General features: G+C 42.7%; 1 protein-coding gene and 1 non-coding gene across 2 annotated transcripts; both read left to right on the top strand.

Annotated features, from left to right (window-relative positions):
* Positions 1-1977: 1977 nt before the first annotated feature.
* On the top strand, positions 1978-19342 carry EIF4G2 (eukaryotic translation initiation factor 4 gamma 2). Its single transcript, XM_034768765.1, has 23 exons — positions 1978-2001; positions 3413-3451; positions 5360-5466; positions 5743-5808; positions 6344-6469; positions 7181-7283; positions 8314-8445; positions 8551-8617; positions 8707-8858; positions 9417-9527; positions 10131-10214; positions 10323-10421; positions 10623-10764; positions 10866-11026; positions 11514-11627; positions 12517-12642; positions 12876-12980; positions 13063-13278; positions 13767-14025; positions 16529-16733; positions 17457-17668; positions 17993-18114; positions 18517-19342. Exons 1-23 carry the CDS (start codon positions 1978-1980, stop codon positions 18580-18582), a joined length of 2838 nt encoding a protein of 945 aa, XP_034624656.1. The 3' UTR covers positions 18583-19342.
* On the top strand, positions 11664-11828 carry LOC117877519. The gene has a single exon (XR_004645743.1). It is a non-coding gene; the product is annotated as a small nucleolar RNA SNORD97 (small nucleolar RNA).
* Positions 19343-23154: the final 3812 nt, after the last annotated feature.

The following is a 23154-nucleotide window of genomic DNA, read 5'->3' on the forward strand; positions in this document are numbered from 1 at the left end:
GGGCAGGACCAAGCACTGGCCCAACCTTCAGGCTGGCCCAAGCTGCCACGGGCCGCCCGCCGTCGACCCAAGCTCAGTTCCTGCTGGCTTGGGGGGAGCAAGGGTGGGACTTTGGAGCAAAGCATGGGCAGGACTATGGCCTGGGTTAGGGGAGGCTTAACCGGCCTGGCCTATTGTACCCACCAGTGATGGTGCACATCCTCACCAGGAGCACTTGCATGACTGAAGTGGGACCCTGACAGCAGTGCGGAGCTCATAGTGGAGTAACCCATCCTCCGCAGGGTGACAGCCTGAGCTGTGAGCCAAGTAGGCACTCAATTTCACTGCTGGAAGCTTACCAGCAGTGAAATTGACATTCTTGTCAGTTTCACCGCTGCCTCCTGCTCAGCAGAGCAGCCTGGGGCTTACAGCTGGAGCCATGAAACTGACAAGAATGACAGCCAACAGCAGATCTAAGTAAGACAGTGTCTATGCAGATGCTACACTATGCTGCCCTAACTACACTGAAATAAGCACTATACCTCTCGTGGAGGTGGAGTTGTGTCGGTGTAGCAGGCCACTTACTTTGGCAGAAGCAGCATTCTAGTGTAGACACTGACATAATTAGGTTGACGTAAGATGCTTTACGTTGACTTATCTCTGTAGTGTAGACCAAGCCTTTTAGAAAATTATAATATTGTTATGGCACACATCATGAGGTGGTGCTGTTACAGTCTTCCAAATTCTTCTAGCATGCAAGCAAATGTTCAGCTTTGGGATGGCACTTGTTCTGCATAGAGGTCAGTGGTCCAGGAAGAAATGGCTGTGTGAGCTGTAGGAGAGTTTGCTCTCTGCCTTGGCTCTGTTTGGAGTCCATTCTTGAGATACAGTTCTCTGGGAACCAGGCCTTCAAGTTGGGCTATTATTCCTGGAAGAAGAGATTACCCTTCATGTCATCTAACCACCACATTTCTAGAACCAGTGTATTGTGTAACCACTAGGTAGAGTACAGGAGTATACTCCACCTCTGCTGCGTACTGACCTGCAAAGCCCTTGGCCTAGACCTCTGCTACCATTTGCCAGATTGCTGAGACTGTCAGAAGAAGGAGCAACATTCAGGGCTGCCAAGAGTGCGTTTAGGCCCCAGTGAAAAAAATTTGCGGGCCCCCCGCCAAGGGTGGACCGGCTAAACAGGGCTGATGAAAGGAGGTGGGAAGCCAGGCCCAGAATTTTTTTAGCCCCCCCCCCCCCCCCCCCCCCACAAGGACTCGCTAAATAGGGCTTATGAAATGGGGGGGCGGGGCAGGTCCCCTTCCGGACCACCAGGCCCCAGTAATTTGTACCAGCTTTCTTCCCCCCTCCCCCCTCGTTGGCCCTGAACACTATTGCTAAGCATAGTTTACCATGCTTCACAACTTCTAACATGGGCGTAGTTACAGCTGACAGTTTAGTGCTCCAATCAGGGCTCTGTTGTTTATTTTACATGATTAGCGTATGCTCCTTAAAAGCTCAGGCTGCATATATGAAATATTAATTTAATCTTTATAACATGCACTTTGAATCAATGTCAATAAGTAGAATTCTCCCAATTGCCCCCCAACTCAGACTCTCCTATAACCATCCTTATATTTATTCAAACCTGTCATTTTATTTCTGCCACCACCCTCTGAAAAATGAGGGGAAAAAACAATAGTTTGAGAGAATAGCTATATTTCAAAGTGTGTCCTGGAAGCTGAACAATCATGGTTCTGGGCAAAAACCTGTGCCTAGATTCCCCCTGGCGTACAGTCTGGGACTGGCATGGGCCCGCTGTGCACCTCGACTCTTTCCCCCCTGCTTGCTGGGAGCAGCTGGTGTTTTGTTGTTGTTGTGTTTTTTTTTTTAAAGGGCAACAAGACAAAAACTAGCCAACAAGCGACTCACAAGCCAATTAAGCGAAAAACAAGCCCAATTTCTGCAGTTTGGGTTTGTTTTTTTGCACGTTTGGCATGTCCGATAATGACGGTTACCATTGACAAGACTGTACTCTAAAATAATGTGCAAAAATATCAGTTAAGAGGATGAAAGAACTGTGATTTATAATCTAAGGAAAATCTTTCATCTGCCTTGTAGCTGCATTGTGAAATGTGCATGTGCTCTCAATCACAGCAGTAGCAAAAGTCCTTCCCTGGCAAAGCATCCAACTGTGCTATCATAGCTTCAGCCATGTTCAAGAACAATTGTTAAACACAGTATAAACCATGCAAGTCAGAACCAGCCTCCTAAATCATCATCAACCATGTCGGTTGCATGATGCCATACGATGGACTGAACGGCTCTACCAGCTGAATCCATCTACTGTACCCTAGGTGGCCTCTAAACAGGGAATACAGCCCTAGAATTGGATGCAGGGGACTAGACCTCTTCAGCCCCCATGGCAACGGTCCTTCATGCAGCTGTTTTCAGGCTCAGATCACAATGTATAACTGTGTAGTGCAGGGGTCGGCAACCTTTTAGAGGTGGTGTGCCAAATCTTCATTTATTCACTCTAATTTAAGATTTCGCGTGCCAGTAATACATTTTAACATTTTTAGAAGGTCTTTCTGTAAGTCTATAATATATAACTAAACTATTGTTGTAAATAAGATTTTTAAAATGTTTAGAAAACTTCATTTAAAATTAAATTAAAATGCAGAGCCTCCCGTCCAGTGCCACTAAAAATCAGCTCGTGTGCCGCCTTCGGCACCAGTGCCATAGATTGCCTACCCCAGGTGTAGTGTGTGGCAACAGTATGTAAGTGTGTTTTCAACCTGGTCAGAGAGGATGAGTCTAGTAGTAGGTAAAACGTCCCCTCCCCTTGCTCGCTGTGAGCAGGGCAGCCCGATGTAAGGCACTGGGACTGCTCCTTCACCCTCCTGAAGCAGGAGCCTGCTTGATGGGAGAAACATAGGAACACACAGCAAAGAAGAGAGACAGGCAGGCAGCCCCCATTGAATGGTTGCGCCACTTGCGCAACCGCCCCCCTTTCACCCAGTCAGCTACGCAAGCCCGTCGGCGTAAATGCCTTCGCGCATACCGGTGCTGCACTGCGGAGGTGCTGCTATTCAACCAAGCTTCCCTTGCTCGCTCCTCCCCATCTTTGCTCTGTCCTCGCCCCCTTCCTCTGCTCTGATTGGCGGGGGTGGGCGGGGTCTCCGGCGGCGATTGGCTGTTGGTGTGCTGAGGCGAGGTAGGTTGCGCGCAGGGCAATAAAGTTAGTGGGGCTGGCTCAGTGCGCGTTAGAAGCGGCTGCGAGTTGGATCTCTATGGAGGTGGTCGAAGGAAGCTTTTGGCTGCTCCTGCTTGGGTGATTCGGAGGCTCGTCCTGCGTCGTACGCTCCCCCCCCTCCCTACCCCGGTCCCCGGCTCCCTCTTTCCCCCTCCCTTCTCTCGCCTCTCCCCCCGCCCTTGGTAGCCGCCGGGATCCGGTGAAGCTGACGAGGCCCCAGGGAAGGTGAGGAAGCCGGTGCCGGCGGACAGCGCTGGGGGGTACTGTTGGCTAAAATGGCCGCCGCTAAAATGGCCGCCATCTTCTTTTCGCCTCCCCCTCTTTCTTCACTACAAAATGGCGGCCCCGGCCGCCGGGACCGGCTTCTCCCCTGCCGGTGGGCGAAGGGCAGAGACCGCAGCCCGTCCGGCTAGGGTGAGAAGCCGTGGGGAGGGACTGGCCGCGGGCCGGGCGTGGGGAGGCGCGGCGGAGGGAGCCGGTTACTGGGAGCCCTTGGAAGGGCGCCTCAGCCCGCTCGCAGCGGGGTAAAGGGGAAGCGGAGAACCAAGTTCTCCGGGGAAGGCAGCGTGGCTCCCGCGTAACCCTGGAGAAGCTGCCTGCCCTCGCGCACATCGGCGTGGAGGGTGAGAGGTCCTGATCTGCCCCGGGGAGGGGCGAGTCCCTGAGCCCGACCTGCCCAAGAGGGGGACGCGCCTTCGGGACCCTGATCGCCCCCATAGGGTCCCCTCCCGGGGGGCGGGCGGATGAGCCTCTCGATCCGGAGGAACTCCCCCCCCCCCTCCCCTTTTCCCCCGGCTGCCTCCCTGCGCCAGCGAAGGGGGAAGCGCTTTGTCTGGGCGCGAGGCCCTCGCGGGCTGCGCGTAACGGGGGGGAGCGGCCCGTCGCCTTGCAGAGGGCGGGCTGGGGGCTTCCTGCTTCCCTCGCCGAGAACAAAGAGCCGGCCCGGCCTGCTGAGCCTAGGAACGGGCGGCGCCGGGGGGAGGGGGCGCTCGGGGCTCCGTGCGGTGGGGGGGGGGAGTGCCTGTGTCCTGCAGGGGCGCCGCTGCTGCCGCCTGCGTTTCCCGCAGCCCTTTTGTTTGGCTGCAGCCACCTCTTATTCTTTCCCTTGCCCCCAGCCTGAGCAGGCTGCTGGGGGAAAGAGCTGCCGGGGCAGGATGAGAAGGTGTATTGCTCAAGCGGAAAGTATCTCTAAAGAGTAGGTGTTAGCGCTTACCTGCCCAACACGCATAGGAGGGAGGGGGACTTCCTCAGGAGGAAACACCTTTCATGGTCTCACCCTCTGGTGACGAGAACTCTGGGCTCCATCATGCTTTATCTCATCACTTATTTTTTTAAAATTGTTGAGCCAGTAGAAAAGGTTATGGAAGCAAAATTTTGAAACAAAGAACTGTTCAGATGCTCGATCTTTTGTCTTCAGAGCAGACTACCTCCATGATGAGTACTGCTCTGATTTTTTCTTTTAAAGGCCACCCACGTTTCCGGGCATGATCAAACTACCTCCATCTTTGAATCTTAACCATTTGTAGGGATGAGGCAAATGGGGCTTAAAGCGGGTCTGTAGTTAAATGACTATCTTTTATATGGATTAGATATTCACCTAATCTTAAATAGGCCTGGATTAAACACTTTATGATCTGGCACATCTGTTCGCACTACAGTTTTTAGGATGCATTCCTGTTAGATTTGACATTATTGCGTGGCTGTTCTTGCCAAACTTCATAATAATACAAATCTTAATTTTAAAACTAGACAAACTCTTAAGCAAATATGACATCAGACTGTAGAATTTTTTTGTTAAAGTAACCTGTAAGAAAAGGGTGCGTCTCAGACAAGAATTTAGACACTTTTTTTTTTTTTGTCCACAAGAGAGACGATTATGGTCACATAATCGAGCTTTCTGAGGATGTCCCTACATTGCTTTATGTTGCTGATGTCATCAAGGGTTGCACATAGGTGAAGGAATAAATTGACCTTCAAAGTGTATTTAAGCTCTGGGGGACTCCTTTTTAGTAAAAGCACATAGTTAAACTCAAATAATGTGGTTTGTGTTGATAGATGTCATCCTGCTGAAGAAAAGAACTGTTATAAGCACAAGCGAATAATTGTAATGTGAACTCTGATTTGTTGTTCTAGGTTTTTTTCCCCCCACCCTGTCAATTTATTATTCTTTTGAAGATTCTTCGTTGTCAAGCCGCCAAAGTGGAGAGTGCGATTGCAGAAGGGGGTGCTTCTCGTTTCAGGTAGGGTGTTTGTTTTTCCCCTCAATGACAGACTATTGTAAAATAACTCAAAAACAAAATGACCTGCAATATATATGTTCAATTGTTCTCTATGAGAATTTTAAGTTAGTTTTATATGCTAAGTGACAGATTAATTGTATCGCTTTTAACTTTTTTGTGAAGGATGTATAGCTAAACTTTCAAATAAAATATACAAAAAAATTGTGTAGCTAGGCCTGAGCTAGAGAGAGTACTTTTGAAAAGCCTTGAATAAGGGTATTTTCTTCTCTGAAACAGTGCTTCTTCAGGCGGAGGAGGTAGTAGGGGTGCACCTCAGCACTATCCCAAGACTGCCAGCAACAGGTATGTCATATTGCCATGTTGGTGGTAAAAACATATATAGCTGTAAATAAGGAGTCTGCATACGTACATAACAGCAATTATTGATCTCAAACTTGTAGACTTCTCTAAGACACCATGTGATTATACTTTTGTCAGTTTTTGTTAACTTCCTAACAGATAACACTGACAAATCTTATTCCAGCTTTGTGTACTAAAGAGAGCCACCAGTCTAATTAAAAAGGAAAATGTCTAACTGTAGGCAATTACTAACTTGTTAGTGCTAATATGATACGCAGATTTCATTTAACTGAAATGAAGTCAAGGGGGTGTGGAGAAGAGTTGGTGGGGACTCTGGGGAACACCCAATCCCGCAAAAGAAGCATGTGGGTCTCCATAATGTCCCCATAGGCTATGGGAGCACCTATTGCACAACCAGTTGCAGGTTCATAACCTAAATCTAAGATGACATTCAAAGCTTATGCTGCTTATGACAACATTTGAGCAAAAACTTCTTTTCTCAGTTTACTGCCTTATTTATATTTTTCAATAAATATAGCGAGTTCCTGGGGAAAACCCCAGGGCAAAACGCTCAGAAATGGATTCCTTCACGAAGCACTAGACGAGATGACGACTCCGCAAATGACAAAGAACGACATGATGCAATCTTCAGGAAAGTAAGAGGGTAAGTTGGTCTATTATTTTTAAGGTTAATATCGATTTGCAAAGTGGAGTACTAAAAAATACCTTCCACCCCCAATATTATCTTATCAACCTTTAGTATAAGTACTTTTATACCAGTAGTTTTCAACCTGTGGTCTTCAGACCGCCAGGGGTCTGCAGACTATACATCCAAGATTTCCAAAGGGGTCCACACCTCTGTTAAAAGTTTGTGTGTGGGGTTGTTGGGGGGGGGGGGGGGTGTTGCAGGGGGTCCCACAACTGAAAGGTTGAAAACCACTGTCTTGCATGGTTAAAATTGAAATACATGGTTCCTACTGGAAGGGTTAGAAGGAGGGGCAAATACATGTGCATAAATTTAAGAGAGTATTCCTGAAGCTGGTCAGAGATTCCTGAGTAGCTGTCCCCTGTAGGGGATTGGTGGAGCAGGAGCAGTAGAAAATCTGAATTGTCTGCCCTGCATCATGTAAAAAACTTGTAATGGGGAGGGTTTAAGATTGCTATATTCTGTTTGCTGCTGAGTGCATTTCTTGTGTGCCCTAAAAAGCTTCCTCTATTTGACAAACACACAAAGTAAATTGCTCTTGTCTAAAGTGATAACTGGAAGAAAACCAGGACAACTCAAATTTTAACCCCAACTCACGTAAAGTAAACTGTATCGGCTATGTGACCATTTTACAAACATAACTGATTCCTCTAACTTTTCTTCCTCTAGCATACTAAATAAACTTACTCCTGAAAAGTTTGACAAGCTATGCCTTGAGCTCCTCAATGTGGGTGTAGAGTCTAAGCTCATCCTAAAAGGGATCATACTGCTGGTAAGTCAGGTGTATTTTAAGTACATATGAATTTAGTATTCAATAAGAATATCTAAGTGGTTGATTACACAAAAACCCTAGTTTTAGTACAAAGGGTGAATAATCTTGGTTTAAGTCTCCGAATTGTTCCTGATATATAAAATAGGGCCAAATAGATGAAGGAAAATTGCCCAAAACTTAATTTTATTACATATTGGGATTACAACTTGAAGAGAAGCAGCAGCCTAACTAATGACCATTTAACTTTTTTTCATATATTAAAACAACTCTTCCTGGTAAAGATTTCTCCAGTAGTACAGAATGTGAAGGCTTCTTTTAATCTGAAGCAAGCCTTTACTAGCCACAAACGCTTCCGATATTTCTGTAGGTGGTCTTGGGACTCTGTGTTACACTTTGAGTGCCAAGTGATAATGTAGCTTTTTTGAAACATTGCTACTAGTAGTAGTTATACTGTGGAAAAATAAGAGTTGTACTGTACTACACATCCTTGTGCTTTATGTAAATTACTTAAATATAGTCAGGTGAACTGAAGTGGGGCTGGCAGGGACTTTGAGAGATATCTAGTCCACAGACACATACACCATGCTGTGACACCCCCCCCCCCCCCCCCCCCCCGGTGCTGAGGCAGAACAAAATACTCATTGTCATGAAATAAAAGATGTGTGAGCTCAGACACAACTACTGTCTTAAATTCCATAGCAATGTTGTAAGGCTGTAATGGATTCCGAGATGGTTGGAGGGGAAGGAGGAGGGTATTTTTTAACATTGGAATGATTACACAAGACATTATAGCCTTAGAGAACTCTAAGAGGTTAGGAAATACCAGGAGTCCATCTGGAACAATAGTCACACATAAAGAGTGACTCTTGTAACTTTTATTTAGGGCAAAGTACCCAATCAAACAGTTTTAAAAATGCCCTCTGTTAGTGTCCTGTTGGAGATATTCACTACTTAATCCTGATAGATTTTAATTGAAAACTTTAAGATACTCTAATCAATTAGTGTACTAGAAACATACTATTTTCTTTAGATCGTAGACAAAGCCCTTGAAGAGCCAAAGTATAGCTCCCTGTATGCTCAACTATGTCTGCGGCTGGCAGAAGATGCACCCAACTTTGATGGCCCATCAGCAGAGTGTCATCCAGGACAGAAGCAAAGCACAGTGAGTGTCTTATTCCTTCCTCCCTCCCTCTCTCTCTCAATTTTTTGCTTGTGTGGTTAACTGCATTGGCCTGAAACCTAATTATATCTAATCATATGTTTGTAGACATTCAGACGCCTCCTAATTTCTAAACTTCAAGATGAATTTGAAAACCGCACCAGAAATGTTGATAGTAAGATTAAAACTATTCTATATTAAATCTAGACTTTATATTTTATGTATATTTGTACAGTATTGTTGACAAACATCTCTTATGTCCAGTCTATGATAAGCGTGATGGCCCCCTCCTCCCGGAGGAGGAGGAACAGAGAGCTATTGCCAAGATCAAGATGCTGGGGAACATCAAATTCATTGGAGAACTTGGCAAGCTTGATCTTATTCATGAATCTATCCTTCATAAGTGCATCAAAACAGTAAGTGTCAGGACTTCCTAAATTTGGTGTGTACCAGCTCGGTAAAATAGTTCTTTACAGCTAATATTAAAGTGCAAAATAGTCAATACTGCTTTAAGAGATGTATTTTTTTTGTGTATGTAGAAAAATTTGAATAGTTAATGACAGTGCAGTACATAGCTTTATTAAGAGTTCTATAAGAATTCTCCAAGATGAGGTTTTAATTTAGTCCAGGTATTTTGCAGGATAAGGCTCTATACAGGTCTGTCGCATCTTACGCGCATTTAACATGTGCGATTTTTTTAGCTTTACGCGGTTGACATAAACAAAAACACAAAGAGGAAAATAACTTTAATACTGTACTTACAGTGCGGGCAATTCTGCCCGCCATTCAACTCAATGTAATTTTGACTGTATGTGGTTTTCGCTTTACGCACTAACTGTGGAACGGAACCCCCATGTAAGATGAGACAGGCCTGTATAAGAGAGGGGAGAGCATTCTGTATTTTGAATTAACCTCATAACTGTCTGCATAAAGATCCCCCTCTTAATGGAAATAATCCCTCTTTAATGTTTTAGCTTTTGGAAAAGAAGAAGAGAGTCCAACTCAAGGATATGGGGGAGGATTTGGAGTGCCTCTGTCAGATAATGAGGACAGTGGGACCTAGACTAGACCATGCAAAAGCCAAGGTATGTCTTTCTTTCAAACTGAAGTACTAACACTTTATGGCTCCCTGCAAAAAAAAAAAAAAAAAAGGGGGGGGGGAGGGGCAGAAATACGTTGCTTGTTCACAATTTTCACTCTAGAAAGTTGAGCAATTATGTACCCGAATACTAATTTTTATCACAGAAATGCTGTAGAATTGTATTCTAAGCGCAAGGAATTAGTTACATGATGTGTCTTACGATATGTTTGTGGCCTATAACTTTCCTACCCTATGTCTCTTAAGGTTGACTTGTCTTGTCTTCATAGGTATTTTTAGTAGCTGGTCACTGTCAGAATGTTTACAAAGCTAAATAGTATTGACTGATTTTTCTGACCTTTGCCTCAGAGTGACTTGGGCAGAAGATAATCTAGGGATTCAGCTACAGTCCAGTCCAAACCATTCCTTTAAGGGAATGGGAAATAGAAGGGGAGGACAACAGCCTGTTTCTCTTTACCATTTTTAGATAATTTGAACACTGCCACATTTTAAATGTAATTTGTAATACTGATACTGAAGAGAGAGACTATTGAGGGGGAAACTGCAACTTTAAGCAACTAAGCTAAACTTGGCCTCTTTCTCCTCTTAGTCCTTAATGGATCAGTACTTTGCCCGTATGCGCTCCTTGATGTTAAGTAAGGAATTGCCAGCAAGGATTCGTTTCCTGCTGCAGGTAAGAGTGCCAGTCCTGTTTGGTTTCTTGCCCTCTTTGTCTCTTCAAACCTCCCCCCCCTCTTTTTTGGGGGGGGGGTCCATTACTTTTTTGCTTTTTTCCTTTTAGGATACTGTGGAGTTGAGAGAACACAACTGGGTTCCTCGCAAAGCTTTTCTTGACAATGGACCAAAGACTATCAATCAAATCCGTCAAGATGCAGTAAAAGTAAGTACTTCCACGTCCATTTGCACCAACTGTAATGATGTATTATTGGTCATCTATGGCATGTTTGCATGAAGGGGTTGGTCAAACTCCTGGACTCCGACTAAAATCTTAATCCTAGAATCTGAATAGATTGGTAAATACATGTTCTGGACTTGCAGAACTATATATGAATTGACTAATATTCTAAATCTGTCTTTGAAGGATCTGGGAGTCTTTATTCCTGCTCCTATGGCTCAAGGGATGAGAAGCGACTTCTTTCTGGAGGGACCGTTTATGCCACCCAGGATGAAACTTGACAGGGACCCACTTGGAGGGCTTGCTGATATGTTTGGACAAATGCCAGGTAAACTGAAATCCTAAAGCTGCTGTGGCAGCAGCAGCATTCTCTTGAATGTCAGGTGTGTACATGACTGTCTACGTTCTCATTCACCTTCCTATGTACAGGTAGCGGAATTGGTACTGGTCCAGGAGTTATTCAGGATAGATTTTCACCAACCATGGGACGTCATCGTTCAAATCAACTTTTCAATGGCCATGGGGGACACCTCATTCCGCCTGCTCAATCCCAGTTTGGAGATCTAGGCAAATCTTTTTTGAAAAATCAGGTAAGGAAGACCTTCTGGTGATTAGGTAGATCTGAAACCTTAGTTTTGGAATCTCTTTACATTGAGACAGATGTGCAGGCTTCCAGATGGATGCTGGTCATCTGTGTTGTATAAGATTCTTACAGCTGGTAGGAAAATAAGCACTTCTTGCACATTGCGGTCGTTTCTTCCCCCCACTCCAAAAAAAAAAAAGGGGGAAAAAAAGAGAGAAGAGAGACTGATGCAAGGGAGACTTCTTTCTTTATTGCCAGAGAAGGTGCACATTTTATGACTTTGAGTCAGAAGTGTGTAATGTGTCAATTTTTCTTTTAAATCCATGGCCCTGGTTTTAGGGATAGATTACACTACTTTTATTTCCTCTTTCTTCCTTCCCTGGCAAATATTTTCTATTGAACTTCTAGTTCCTTTGGTACTACTACCATATTTTGTGCACCCCCATCATCTGCACTTCTTTCTCTCTATCTTTCTCTCTCTCTCTCTGAAATAGGGGCAAAGCCAGCTCTACCATAACCAGAATCAGGGACTGTTATCCCAGCAACAAGGACAGTCGAAGGATATGCCACCTCGGTTTTCTAAGAAAGGACAGCTTAATGCAGATGAGGTATATACCTACATTACTTGCAGCATTCTTAATATATTGCCCAATGATTATAGCAAGACGCGTTATTACGAGGACTAATGCTGGACCTCTGCTTCTTATCTCCTCCTCTTTTCTTCTTTGTCCCTTCTCCACTTTCACTTTAACCCCTCATTATCCTTGGGTGTCCAGCGTCCTGTGAGCAAGATTGAGATATGAGGGCAATTTCTCAGGATTTTTCTTTCCTAAAGCAAGGTCAATACCTCTGACCTTTCATAGAAAGGAGCTCTTCATCTGGTTGCAATATAGGCTTTTTTCTTTTTTTTTTTTTTTTTTTTTTTTTGGTCTGCTTTGGGGAGTGGTTTATGTCAATGTGAAAACTGATATGCATGTACAATAATGCAAAGTTTACTCTGCATTTGACAGTCACTGAGATGTCAACTTGCATATTTTTCCTTTAAATCTTGGCTTATCTAATAGCCATGCATCTGTTTCCAAACCAAATCACTTTGGGTCTATATTGCAGTCATCAAAATATCAAAGCAGGGCTAAAACTAGCAATATTGTGTTTTGGTGCTGTAAACCAACAGCCAAGACTTAAATATACAGGCGCCTTATATTAATGCATCTTGTTTCAAATTGGAACTTTTATCCTTAGTTCGTTCTGTTGTTCTTGGGCGTTGAACTACACACGTGGCCTAATCCTGATTACAGTTTTACCAGTGTAAATTCTGAAATAATCCCACTGAATACACTAGTGTAAAACTGGCATGAGATCAAGAGCAGGCCTACAAAAATAAATTTGTCCTGAGTCACTACACTACATTAGCAGGGCTTGTGAGATACTCTGATTATTCAGCGACTTGCCAGGGAACTTCAGCAATTTGATGGGCTAGGATTTGTTGTTTTACAGATTAGCCTGAGACCTGCTCAATCTTTTCTAATGAATAAGAACCAAGTGCCAAAGCTTCAGCCCCAAATAACTATGATTCCTCCCAGTGCACAACCACCACGCACTCAGACACCACCTTTGGGACAGGTAAATATCCTAATTTGATAACTGTGACTATTGTTTAACTCTGTATAAAATTTAAGCGCTGACAACTAAAGTAGCTCTTGCACATGCATCAAGATAAATCACAATCGTATATAAAAAACTGTTGGAAAGAATACAGGACTTTCTTCTGGCTGTAGTTTCAGTAAAAGATTTGAATAAATGTAACCAAATATTTAATTTCTGAAACTACCCTAACTTTATCACTTATTTTCAAGCCTCCTCAGCTTGGTCTCAAAACAAATCCACCACTTATTCAAGAGAAGCCTGCAAAGATCAGTAAAAAGCCGCCACCTTCTAAGGAAGAATTGCTTAAACTCACTGTAAGTTAATGTTGTACTCTGTTCCAAATGGGACACAGCTACTGCAAGAAATCAGTGGAGTTCAGATTCATTTCTATTTCAGGAAGCTGTTGTGACTGACTATCTGAACAATGGAAATGCAAATGATGCTATCAATGGTGTGAGAGAAATGAGGGCTCCAAAGCCCTTCCTACCTGAGATGTTGAGCAAAGTAATCATTCAATCCCTAGACCGATCAGATGAAGATAAAGAGAAAGCAAGTGCTTTGATCAGCTTACTGAAACAGGAAGGAATAGCCACTAGTGACAACTTCATGCAGGTACTCCATGTTATAGCTTCAGAGTTCTTTTTGAGTTAAAGATTGTCTTTTTTGATGCTTAGGAACTGGAAAACACCCCCCTCTTCCCCCCCCCCCCCCAATATCCGGGAGGACAAGGGTTCTCAAACTGGGGGTCCTAATTCTTCAGGTCGCAAGGTGGTTGCATGGGGATTGCAAGCTATCAGCTCTGTGGACAGTCAACTCCCAGCCCCCATTAATTTAAGTCTCTCTCTCTCTCTCTTCCCCCCCCCCCCATGTATAAGGGAGGGGGTCACACTCGAGGCTTATGTGAAAGGGGTCACAATACAAAAAGTTTGAAAACCACTGCTATAGTAAATATAGGTACTATGAATAATAGACACTTTTCACTGGACATGTAGTTAGTGTCCTTTAGAAAGAGTAGTCCTTGCATGTAAGGTTTTTTTTATCTTGTAGTTCCCTAGACTAATCATGTTGCTGACAACTTAATATTCTTCCCTTTTTCTTAGGCATTCCTGAATGTATTGGACCAGTGTCCCAAACTGGAGGTAGACATCCCTTTGGTGAAATCCTACTTAGCACAGTTTGCAGCCCGTGCCATTATTTCAGAACTGGTGAGCATTTCAGAACTGGCTCAACCACTGGAGAGTGGCACCCATTTCCCCCTCTTCTTGCTTTGCCTTCAGCAGTTAGCTAAGTTACAAGACCGGGAATGGCTAACTGAACTCTTCCAACAAAGCAAAGTCAACATGCAGAAGATGTTGCCAGGTAAGCAATCAAAATACTTACTGTGACATATTAATCATTTTATCATTCAACTTTTGTAAAGTGTACTGGGTGGAAAATGCTGTGAAACATTCTTGGGTTGGGGGATGTCAGTTAATAAATAATTGTCATAGCAGAATTTCTTAAATTGATCAGGTTTTTTCTACCCCACTGACTTATATTTGATGTAGTATCCATGCTGTTCTTCAAGTTGTCTATATAGATGCTGAGATGAGGATGTTTGCATACCATTTATTTATTTATTGGCTAGTAGTGCCATCAAGATCATAAGTGGGAGCAGACAGACGTGCTATTTTGAAAGGTCAGCCTTAACAGGGGCCTTCCCCAGGTAGACTTTTTTGTCATGCCTTCCAACTTAAAATGCTAGTTTTCTCAGAGTGTGTAGAAGATACAGTTGTGACTCCCTGGGAGATGGTCTTCTGGCACGTTAGTCTCTGGGGTCTCTTACATGTCTTCCCTCCAATTTCACTGATCCATAAAGTCCTGCTCAAACTGAAATGAGAGAGAGCCATGATTGCTTTCATAACTGCAGTGTGGCCAAGACTGGTGTGGTTCCTGACCCATCTGGTCTGTCTCTATACCTTCTTCTGACTGCCCTTCTGACCCAGTAGTAGGGCTCCATAACGTGCCCTAGCTTATCATCCCTGCTTCTCAGGCCTAGAGCGGGAATGTTCTCCTGAAATTCTGTTGGTTCTATGTGTAGGTAGATATCTGGGGGAGAATCGGTAGAAGATACATAATATTGAGTGTACCAGATTTGTGAGTACTTCTACTCTTGCAAGTCCTTTTTAAATAGCAGGAAATCTATCTTCAGCTTTTGTACTAATCCCGAAATTGATGGGCTTGTTCCTGAACTCTGTCAAGGTTCATTTAGCTGCCAGTTTCTATCTGCCACTCAGAAAAAACCCTTATCTTTGCATATCCTACAGCAAGATTCCTTAAGGGCTTCTTTAATCGGTTCCCTCTATTGGACCACAACTTACCTTGGAACTTCAGCTTAATGCTTAATACAGTAAGGATCTCCCTTCGAACATGGGGCATCCTGCTTACTACTACATCTGTCCTTCAACACTTCATTCCTTGTGGCAGTTGCCTAAGCCAGAAGGAATGGGGGACTGGAAGCCTGCATGACAGGCCCACCATATGCTGGGGTGGGTGTGGTGGTTTTTTTTTTTTTTTTTTTTTCCCCCGGACAAAGTTACGTTACAGGCCTACCACACACTCCCACATCAGTCAGGACATTCAGCTGTCTTCTCTAGACAAGTGGAACTTGGATAAGGTTCAAAAACCAGTCTTCATACCTAGGATATAAAATGAACCCTGGCTTTCTGTCCTTATCAAAGTAAGCCCTTCAAAGGGCTTTCCCTGAACTCTGCCCTTTTGGAGGGGGTCACTCAGTCTCCTCTCAGACTGAAGTGACTATGGCTGTGCATTTTGCCCTCTGGGATGAACCCCCTTGAGTTGCTGCTTACTGCATGAGGGCTCATCTAATTCCATTGCCCTCAAGAAGGTGCCCACCAAGGACACTTGCAAGTCAGCCACCTGACCCTCCCTTAATACATTTTCATAGCATTATGCCTTATTCCATACCTTCAGGGTGGACATAGCCTTTGAAGCTGTTCTACACTGTACAGGACCCTCTTCCACATTAAGGAACTACTTGGGACTTATGTGGTACATCCATAGGGACAATAACTTGAAGAGGTTACTTAACTTAGATGCAGAGACTTCCAGAAGGGACCATCATGATCCTGTAATCCAGGGGTTCTCAAACTTTTGAATTGGTGACCCCTTTCACACAGCAAGACTCCGAGTGACCCACCCCCCATTAAAAACACCTTTTTTATATATATACTGTATTTAACACTATTATAAATGCTGGAGGCAAGTGTGGTTTGAGGGTGGAGGCTAACAGCTCGTGACTCTTTTTACTCACTCACTCTCGGTTCAGAATCCCCACTCTAATCTGACTTGCAGATTACAGGCCACAGAACCTTGACCACCCATTCCTTTTAATAGGCCCATAACGTCTAGCTGTTCTTAAAGACTTCAAGTTGCAGAGAATCCACCATTTACACTACTTTAAACCTACTCATGTAGTAATTGGCATTCGTCCTGATGTCTTCGCCCTATATGTTTTTTGCCACTATCTCCTTTCCCATTTGCTTTGGAGTCTTACTATGCTGTGAGGTTCTGAAGGAATTGAAGTGTCATAGTCTGCTCCTCCCTGTATGCTCTCATACCAGAGCACAAGGAGGCATATAGTGCAGGTGCAGACCCATAGGCACTATTAGTAGAAAAATCTCCAAGTCTGCATGGGTGCGTGTACATAATTACCTGAAGCACCCATCATAGCAAAATATTGTGAACTCCAGTTACTGTGTAATAGTAAGTAACCTCTCCTTCTCAGCTAAGCTGGTTTGGTCCATTGTTTGACTTCAGAAGTTGTCTTAGTTATTCAGAATTTTCATTCAATTTTTCTTAGAAATTGATCAGAATAAGGATCGTATGCTGGAGATCTTGGAAGGGAAAGGACTGAGTTTCTTGTTCCCACTTCTGAAACTGGAGAAGGAACTGTTAAAGCAAATAAAGTTGGATCCATCCCCTCAAGCCATCTATAAATGGATTAAAGACAACATTTCACCCAAACTTCATGTAGATAAGGGATTTGTGAATATTTTGATGACAAGGTGAGATGATTAATTCAGAGCAAACCTATCATACTTTTTAGTAGTTCAGACATGTTAAAAATGGACTTGTGCTCACTAACAGCTTATGCAGTATCCACATAGCTGGAATAAAGTGTACCCTGCAGAAGGAGGATATAGAGACAAGATTGTACACAAGGAGGGGGTTCATGATGACCTTCTTTTTAATGCCATTTAAAGCACTAAACAACTGAAGGAAAGAATGCTCTAGATAGCAAATCATGACCTTGTTCTCAAATCCTTCAGTGCTCTAACAGAGTCCAAGGAAACCGATTCAGATTCCTTGCATCTGAAGATGAACAGGCCCACAAATAACTTATCTATCTATCTCATAGAGGTGGAAGGGACCCTGAAAGGTCATTAAGTCCAGCCCCCTGCCTTCTCTAGCAGGACCAAGTACTGATTTTTGCCCCAATCCCTAAGTGGCCCCCTCAAGGATTGAACTCTCAACGCTGGGTTTAGCAGGCCAATGCTCAAACCACTGAGCTATCCCTCCCACAATGAGTACTTTCCCAAATAAGACCCTGTTGGTCTTGGGTTTAACGTGGGGAGTTTTAAGCGGTTGAAAGTGGGGGGGGGGGAGTTGATAGTGAATTTAACCAACTGACAAAAGTGCTTGTTTGTACAGCTACTTTTACATTGTCAAAGTAATTCACTAGTCTTAAATAGAATTTCAAAATGTTTTCATACAACTTTTATTTCCAGTTTCTTGCAGTATATTTCAAGTGAAGTGAGCCCGCCTAATGATGAACCAGATTCTTCATCTGCTCCTTCTAAAGAGCAGTTAGAACAGGAAAAACAACTGCTTCTTTCCTTCAAGCCAGTAATGCAGAAGTTTCTTCATGACCATGTTGATCTACAAGTGAGTGCTCTGTATGCACTTCAGGTGCACTGCTACAACAACAACTTTCCAAAAGGTATGAATAATGTATTTGCATATTTCCCTCAAATACAGTAGCAAATTGGCAAAGTATTAGTCAGTACCATCCATGTTCTGAAGTGTTTAGTAAACTTGTCTGTCAAAGGGCACTCTGTTATAATAATAGCAGCCTCTAAGCACATCCTAGTTATAAATGTAGCAAAGTTTATCACCTGGGTGCAACAGTGTACTTAATGAAACTTCATTTAACGTGCAATTGTCAGCCTTGCATGGAGCTTTCTATAGTTCGGGAAACTGCTTCTCAGGAATTCAATATGCCTAATATTGAATTGGTTTACCTGGTCTCTCTTTTTTTTTATAGGCATGTTACTGCGCTTTTTTGTTCATTTCTATGACATGGAAATTATTGAAGAGGAAGCCTTTTTGGCATGGAAAGAGGATATTACTCAAGAGTTTCCAGGGAAAGGCAAAGCTTTATTCCAGGTAAAACTGTGTATAATGGAGCAGAAATTTATAAAAATCTTTTTCAGTATATATTTGCCTACTTCCATTGTGCTGATGAGTTCAGGGAACCGTATTGTAAAAATATTAAGTACTTAACTTAATTTAGAAATGCTCTTATGTGACCTTTATTTGGGCTGAGGCAGGGAATATGAGGCAGGATAAAGGAGCACTCTCCTCTTCCCTCCTCCCCCCCCCCCCCCACACACACACACACACAATAAAGGGGCAAAGGTCAATGATGACATGCATGCTACCCAAAATAAATGCTTTTTATGCTAGTATTTTTAGGGGAAAGCCACATGAACGAGATGTAGAAATTTTGTATATGCGCACATGCAGTCAGCTTTTTCTGCTTCTGAAAATGCATTGATATGATTGCAGGTAAACCAGTGGCTAACCTGGCTGGAAACTGCTGAAGAGGAAGAATCTGAAGAAGATGCTGACTAAAGAACCAGCCAAAGCCTTAAATTTGTGCAAACACTGTTGCTATGATGTAACTGCATTTGACCTAACCACTGCGAAAATTCATTCCGCTGTAATGTTTCACAATATTTAAAGCAGAAGCATGTCAATAGGATGTTCTTCTGCATAAGGTTTTTGTAGTATGTCTTAATCATAGTCTACCATAAAATATTTTAGAGTATCTTTAATGTTTAGATAACAGTGTATTAGCAGCATGCAATAATTACATCATAAGTTCTCAAGCAGAAGCAGTCTATTGCAAGGGTTTTCTTTGCTGCCAGTTATCATAGGCTGTTAAGTTAGAAAACTGAATAGCAACACTGAATACTGTAGAAATGCACTTTGCTCAGTGTAATACTTGAGTCGTTGCAATATTTGATTATCCATTTGGTTGTTACAGAGAATCCTTAACTGTAATCGATGGTTGTTGCCGTAATAGTATATTGCCTGTAATTCTACCTCTAGTAATGGGCTTTATGTGCTAGATTTTAATATCCTTGAGCCTGGGCAAGTGCACAAGTCTTTTTAAAAGAAACATGGTTTACTTGCACAAAAACTGATCAGTTTGGAAAGGTGGTTAAATGCCCTTGGAAGTGGTTTTTGTGGGTGTGAAACATAAAATGGTGAGAAATTGAATTGGTCCCTCTTATTATAGTATTGAAATTAAGTCTACTTAATTTATCAAGACATGTTCATGCCCTGATTTTATATACTTGTATCTATCAATAAACATTGTGATACTTGACTTGTTTTCAAATGTCTCCCAGTAGCAGAACCTCTTGACAGCGAAAGCTAATTGGATTCCTTAAAAATATTTCATCCAAATGTAGGGAAGTCAAAGTATAGATATGATGGTGATCTGGTGAGGTAGAGCTGAGGCCTTCCTAAATGAGGGAAGTTGCACTATTACAAGTTTAAAAGTTGATTTAAACACACAAATTTAACAGTGTCTACAAGGGAGTTTGGGTGGTTTATGTGGCTGTCTAAACATATTCCTTATTGATTTTAGCAGTTTAGCCTAAATGTCACCCTTACCATTCTACTGATGGGTTAGGGTCAGTTTAATTTAGATAAACTCATTTAATATCAGTGCAATTTCATAATATGTAGACACTGTTAAATGGATATTTTTTTTTTAGGATGAGATACTGGGAAGGGGGTGGGGGGGGTGAAGAAATCCTCATCACGGCAAGTTTTACTAATTCCTGAAATCTGGGTGACTGCATTTTGTAGTAGTGTGGTTGCTTGTATCTTTTTGTGAAGTGTCTCATGCTAGCTACACAGGAGGACTAGATGAACCACTGGCCTGATCCAGCATGATCATGGTAATAGTATTTTACACGCAATTTAAAATTTTAGGATTTCCTCACTTGAAGGACAAGCTATTGCCTTTCTCTAGAATAGAGAATAGTATTGACAAGCTTGCAAACACACTTATGTAACTTTTTAAATGAAATGTTAATGAAAGGAGAACTTTACATAAGCACTAAATTGCTACGTTTTCTGGTAGATGAGATCTTAAGGAAAGCAAGAATATAACTGACTACACAAAGTGTTCAAGTGCCTAAATGTCACTTCTACTGAATTACGTTGCTCAAATGTAGCTCATCCCATGAGTAGGTATATTTTTAGGTTGGTACTGAGGGTGCAGTTCTCACAAGGGTTAGAAGCATGCTCAGTATATCATTTTAAAGTGGGGGTGGAGGCTGGCTGGCTTCAAGTAGCGCAATATGGCCTAAAAGCTGGTATTGAAAATAGCAATTGCCAGAGTGTGTGTGTTAAACATCTCTTGGGAGGAGTTTCACCATACATACATCCTTAATTCTCTTTAGCTTTGTCTAGCAACTATAGCAATATAATGTAGGTTAGATCAGGGGTTCTCAGACTTTTGTACTGCTGACCCCTTTCACACAGCAAGCCTCTGAGCACAACCCCCTTATACATTAAAAATGCTTTTTTAATTTTATTTATTATATATATTTATATATAATATTAAAAAAAAAAAAACACCCTTAAATGCTGGAGGTAAAGGAGCTTTGGTGTAGAGGCTGACAGCTCCCGACCCCCAGTTTGAGAACCCCTGGGTTAGATACAGGGCAAGTGGAGGTGCCGGGACCTATCGATGATAGTAATAACTAACATTTTAAACTCTGTAAAACATTTTACTAATGAAGTTTCAACTGTATCCCCTTATTGTTGCCTTCTCTAAATATAAAGATATTTACTTCCTATCAGTGAAGAAAGTGAGCAACATCAACTGTAGTTTTCTCTTCTACTCAGACTATTCAATTGGTCACAAACTTGAGCACTTTAATATCATTAAACTGCTCACTGCAGGCTCAAAATTACATCTATGGAATGTTTTCAATAGTTGCACATCTCATTGCCAATCTGCTTTACCAATATTTGTTTTAATGGTGAAAGTGCACTTAAACCTGACAACTGTAAGTTGATTTTGTCTTCACTATAACTTTGCTCGTCTAAGTAACATCCCTTTCCTGATGTCAGTACAGCTGGACATAAATTGAAGCAGATACTGTTCATCATATACTGAAGTTTTGGGGGGGGATTGTCATCCAAGTCAGTGGTCTCCAAACTTTTTTGATCATGCACTCCTATCAGTAAAAAATTTTTGAGCATGCACCCCCTGCTGCGCGGAAGCACAAAAAAAAAAAAAGCCCACTTAGACTCCAGCCTGACGATGCAGCAAAAACAAAAAAAAAAGGGCTGCTCTCCTACTGCGCACCCCCCAGGCTCCTCTTGCACACTCCACTTTGGAGACCACTGATCTAAGTCAGTGGCAGACAACTTAGAAGCTCAGGCAAACTCATTCCAGATGGTGGCTCAAACATGGGAACAATTTCCTTAGCATTAAAGGAGTGTTAAAAAAAAAAAAAAAAAAATACCCCTTTATATGGCTCCCTCTTCTCACACAAGGAGTTTATCTCTGGCTTGCAGTAGTAATAGACAATATACCAATCATTGACTGACTGGGGAACAATTACTTTTAACTGCAGAAAGGCATCTTTTTATCTAAATGGTTCCTACAAAAATGGTGGCCAAGTGCAGGAGCATGGGTCCTAAGTACTACTGCAATACTAGTTCCTTCTAGAAAATTGCCTAATTTGAGCTGTCTCTTGGTGTAGCTGAAGGGCAGTTTTTATACCTGCTTCCCAAACTTCACAGCATAGAGAAAAATCCCACTACACACATTTTTCCCTGTCCTGTCCTGTAGTATTGTAGTGAAGGGATTAAAGCATCAGATTTCTACTCAGCCCGATTTGGGACATCTAGAATAAGTATGCAAATGAAGCATCAAAGACAATTACAATAGCAGTAACTGGCAGGAGAGGAGGAGTTACGTGATACACCAGCTGCACCACACAAATGGAGCTTAGAATGGCATTATGGGACCCTGCAAAGGGCCTTTTTCCTTACATCTTCTGGCCGCAACTGCTGCTGACTACAGTGGATCTCAGCAGTCTGTGCTCTTCTTCAAATAGGACTAAGAACACAGAATTTTCAGTAAAGAAGAGCAATCAATGGAAGGATTACAGAGATTTAGCCTTTCCAGCCATGCCGTTGGTTAAATACAGACTTCTCAATTCAAGCTGCCTTCTGCTTTCCTGTGGGATGTAGCCAGGCAGAATGAGGCCAGTATCTGCTCAGTTTCAGCGGACAATTTTTCAGAAGTTTGGGACCCAAACTCAGAGTTCCTTGCAATCCCTCCACCAAAGACCACCTTCCACAAAAGGTACAAGTCCTCCTAAGAATCTGGAATGAATTAACAATTGGAGAGAGCGTGATCCTTCTGAGCAGCCAAGTCTTCCTACTTCAAATTCCCTGAGCAGCCTGAGGATTTGTCCACACTAGAGATGCATCAGTGGAATAATAAAAATTATTCTTTGTGTCGGTGTCAGCATAGTTCATGCTGTAGATGTGAATGTAAGTTCAGAATCTTTTGTATAGCCATGTAGCTCTGACCTTCCCTCAGTTCTCTCTTACAGCCCACAGCAGCAAGATGGAACCTGGCCTATGCCCAATTTACTCAGTCTTTGGCCTACGCTTTAGACTTAGGTGAAGAATATTTTTTCACAAATAATAAATTTCTAAATTCTTCATTTTAGTTGGAAATTCCAAAATGCAAAAATAGAATCCTCAGTCAACCAATTCCAAGCTCTCTGCCCTTTGTGTGATATCCAGTTGCCCCTGATAGACTGGTGTAACAAATGTCTCTGCTGCCTGGGGGAAGCTCAGATCGCCAATAACTGCTCCATCTGTTGCTCTTTCTCCAAAACATTGATATGGAGCTTCACCACAAATGTAGCTCCAACAAGCCATCACATCTGTATCAGAAGAAGGACCTTAAATCCAAAGACAGCTGTCAAGGCCTTCCTGCTCCAGGAATGGAAGCACAGCATAAACAGAGAAGCTTTGGACCTGGTGCTGATATCAACAGCCAGAGCCCGGCCAACCAAGAAACTATTCCAACTTTTAAGTATCCACCTTTGCCTTCCCAGCACTGATTTAGGAACCAATACCACTGTTAGCACTGTC

This window comes from Trachemys scripta, chromosome 4 (assembly GCF_013100865.1).
Source record: "Trachemys scripta elegans isolate TJP31775 chromosome 4, CAS_Tse_1.0, whole genome shotgun sequence".
Taxonomy (NCBI): domain Eukaryota; kingdom Metazoa; phylum Chordata; order Testudines; family Emydidae; genus Trachemys; species Trachemys scripta.

Bases quoted from the DNA above. Each gene is read 5' to 3' on its own strand.
- EIF4G2 (XM_034768765.1), top strand. From the start codon at position 1,978: ATGACGGTTACCATTGACAAGACT. The intron at 8,859-9,416 runs GTAAGTGTCAGG...TTAATGTTTTAG, and splicing joins TTCATAAGTGCATCAAAACA to CTTTTGGAAAAGAAGAAGAG. The intron at 11,628-12,516 runs GTATATACCTAC...GTTGTTTTACAG, and splicing joins GACAGCTTAATGCAGATGAG to ATTAGCCTGAGACCTGCTCA.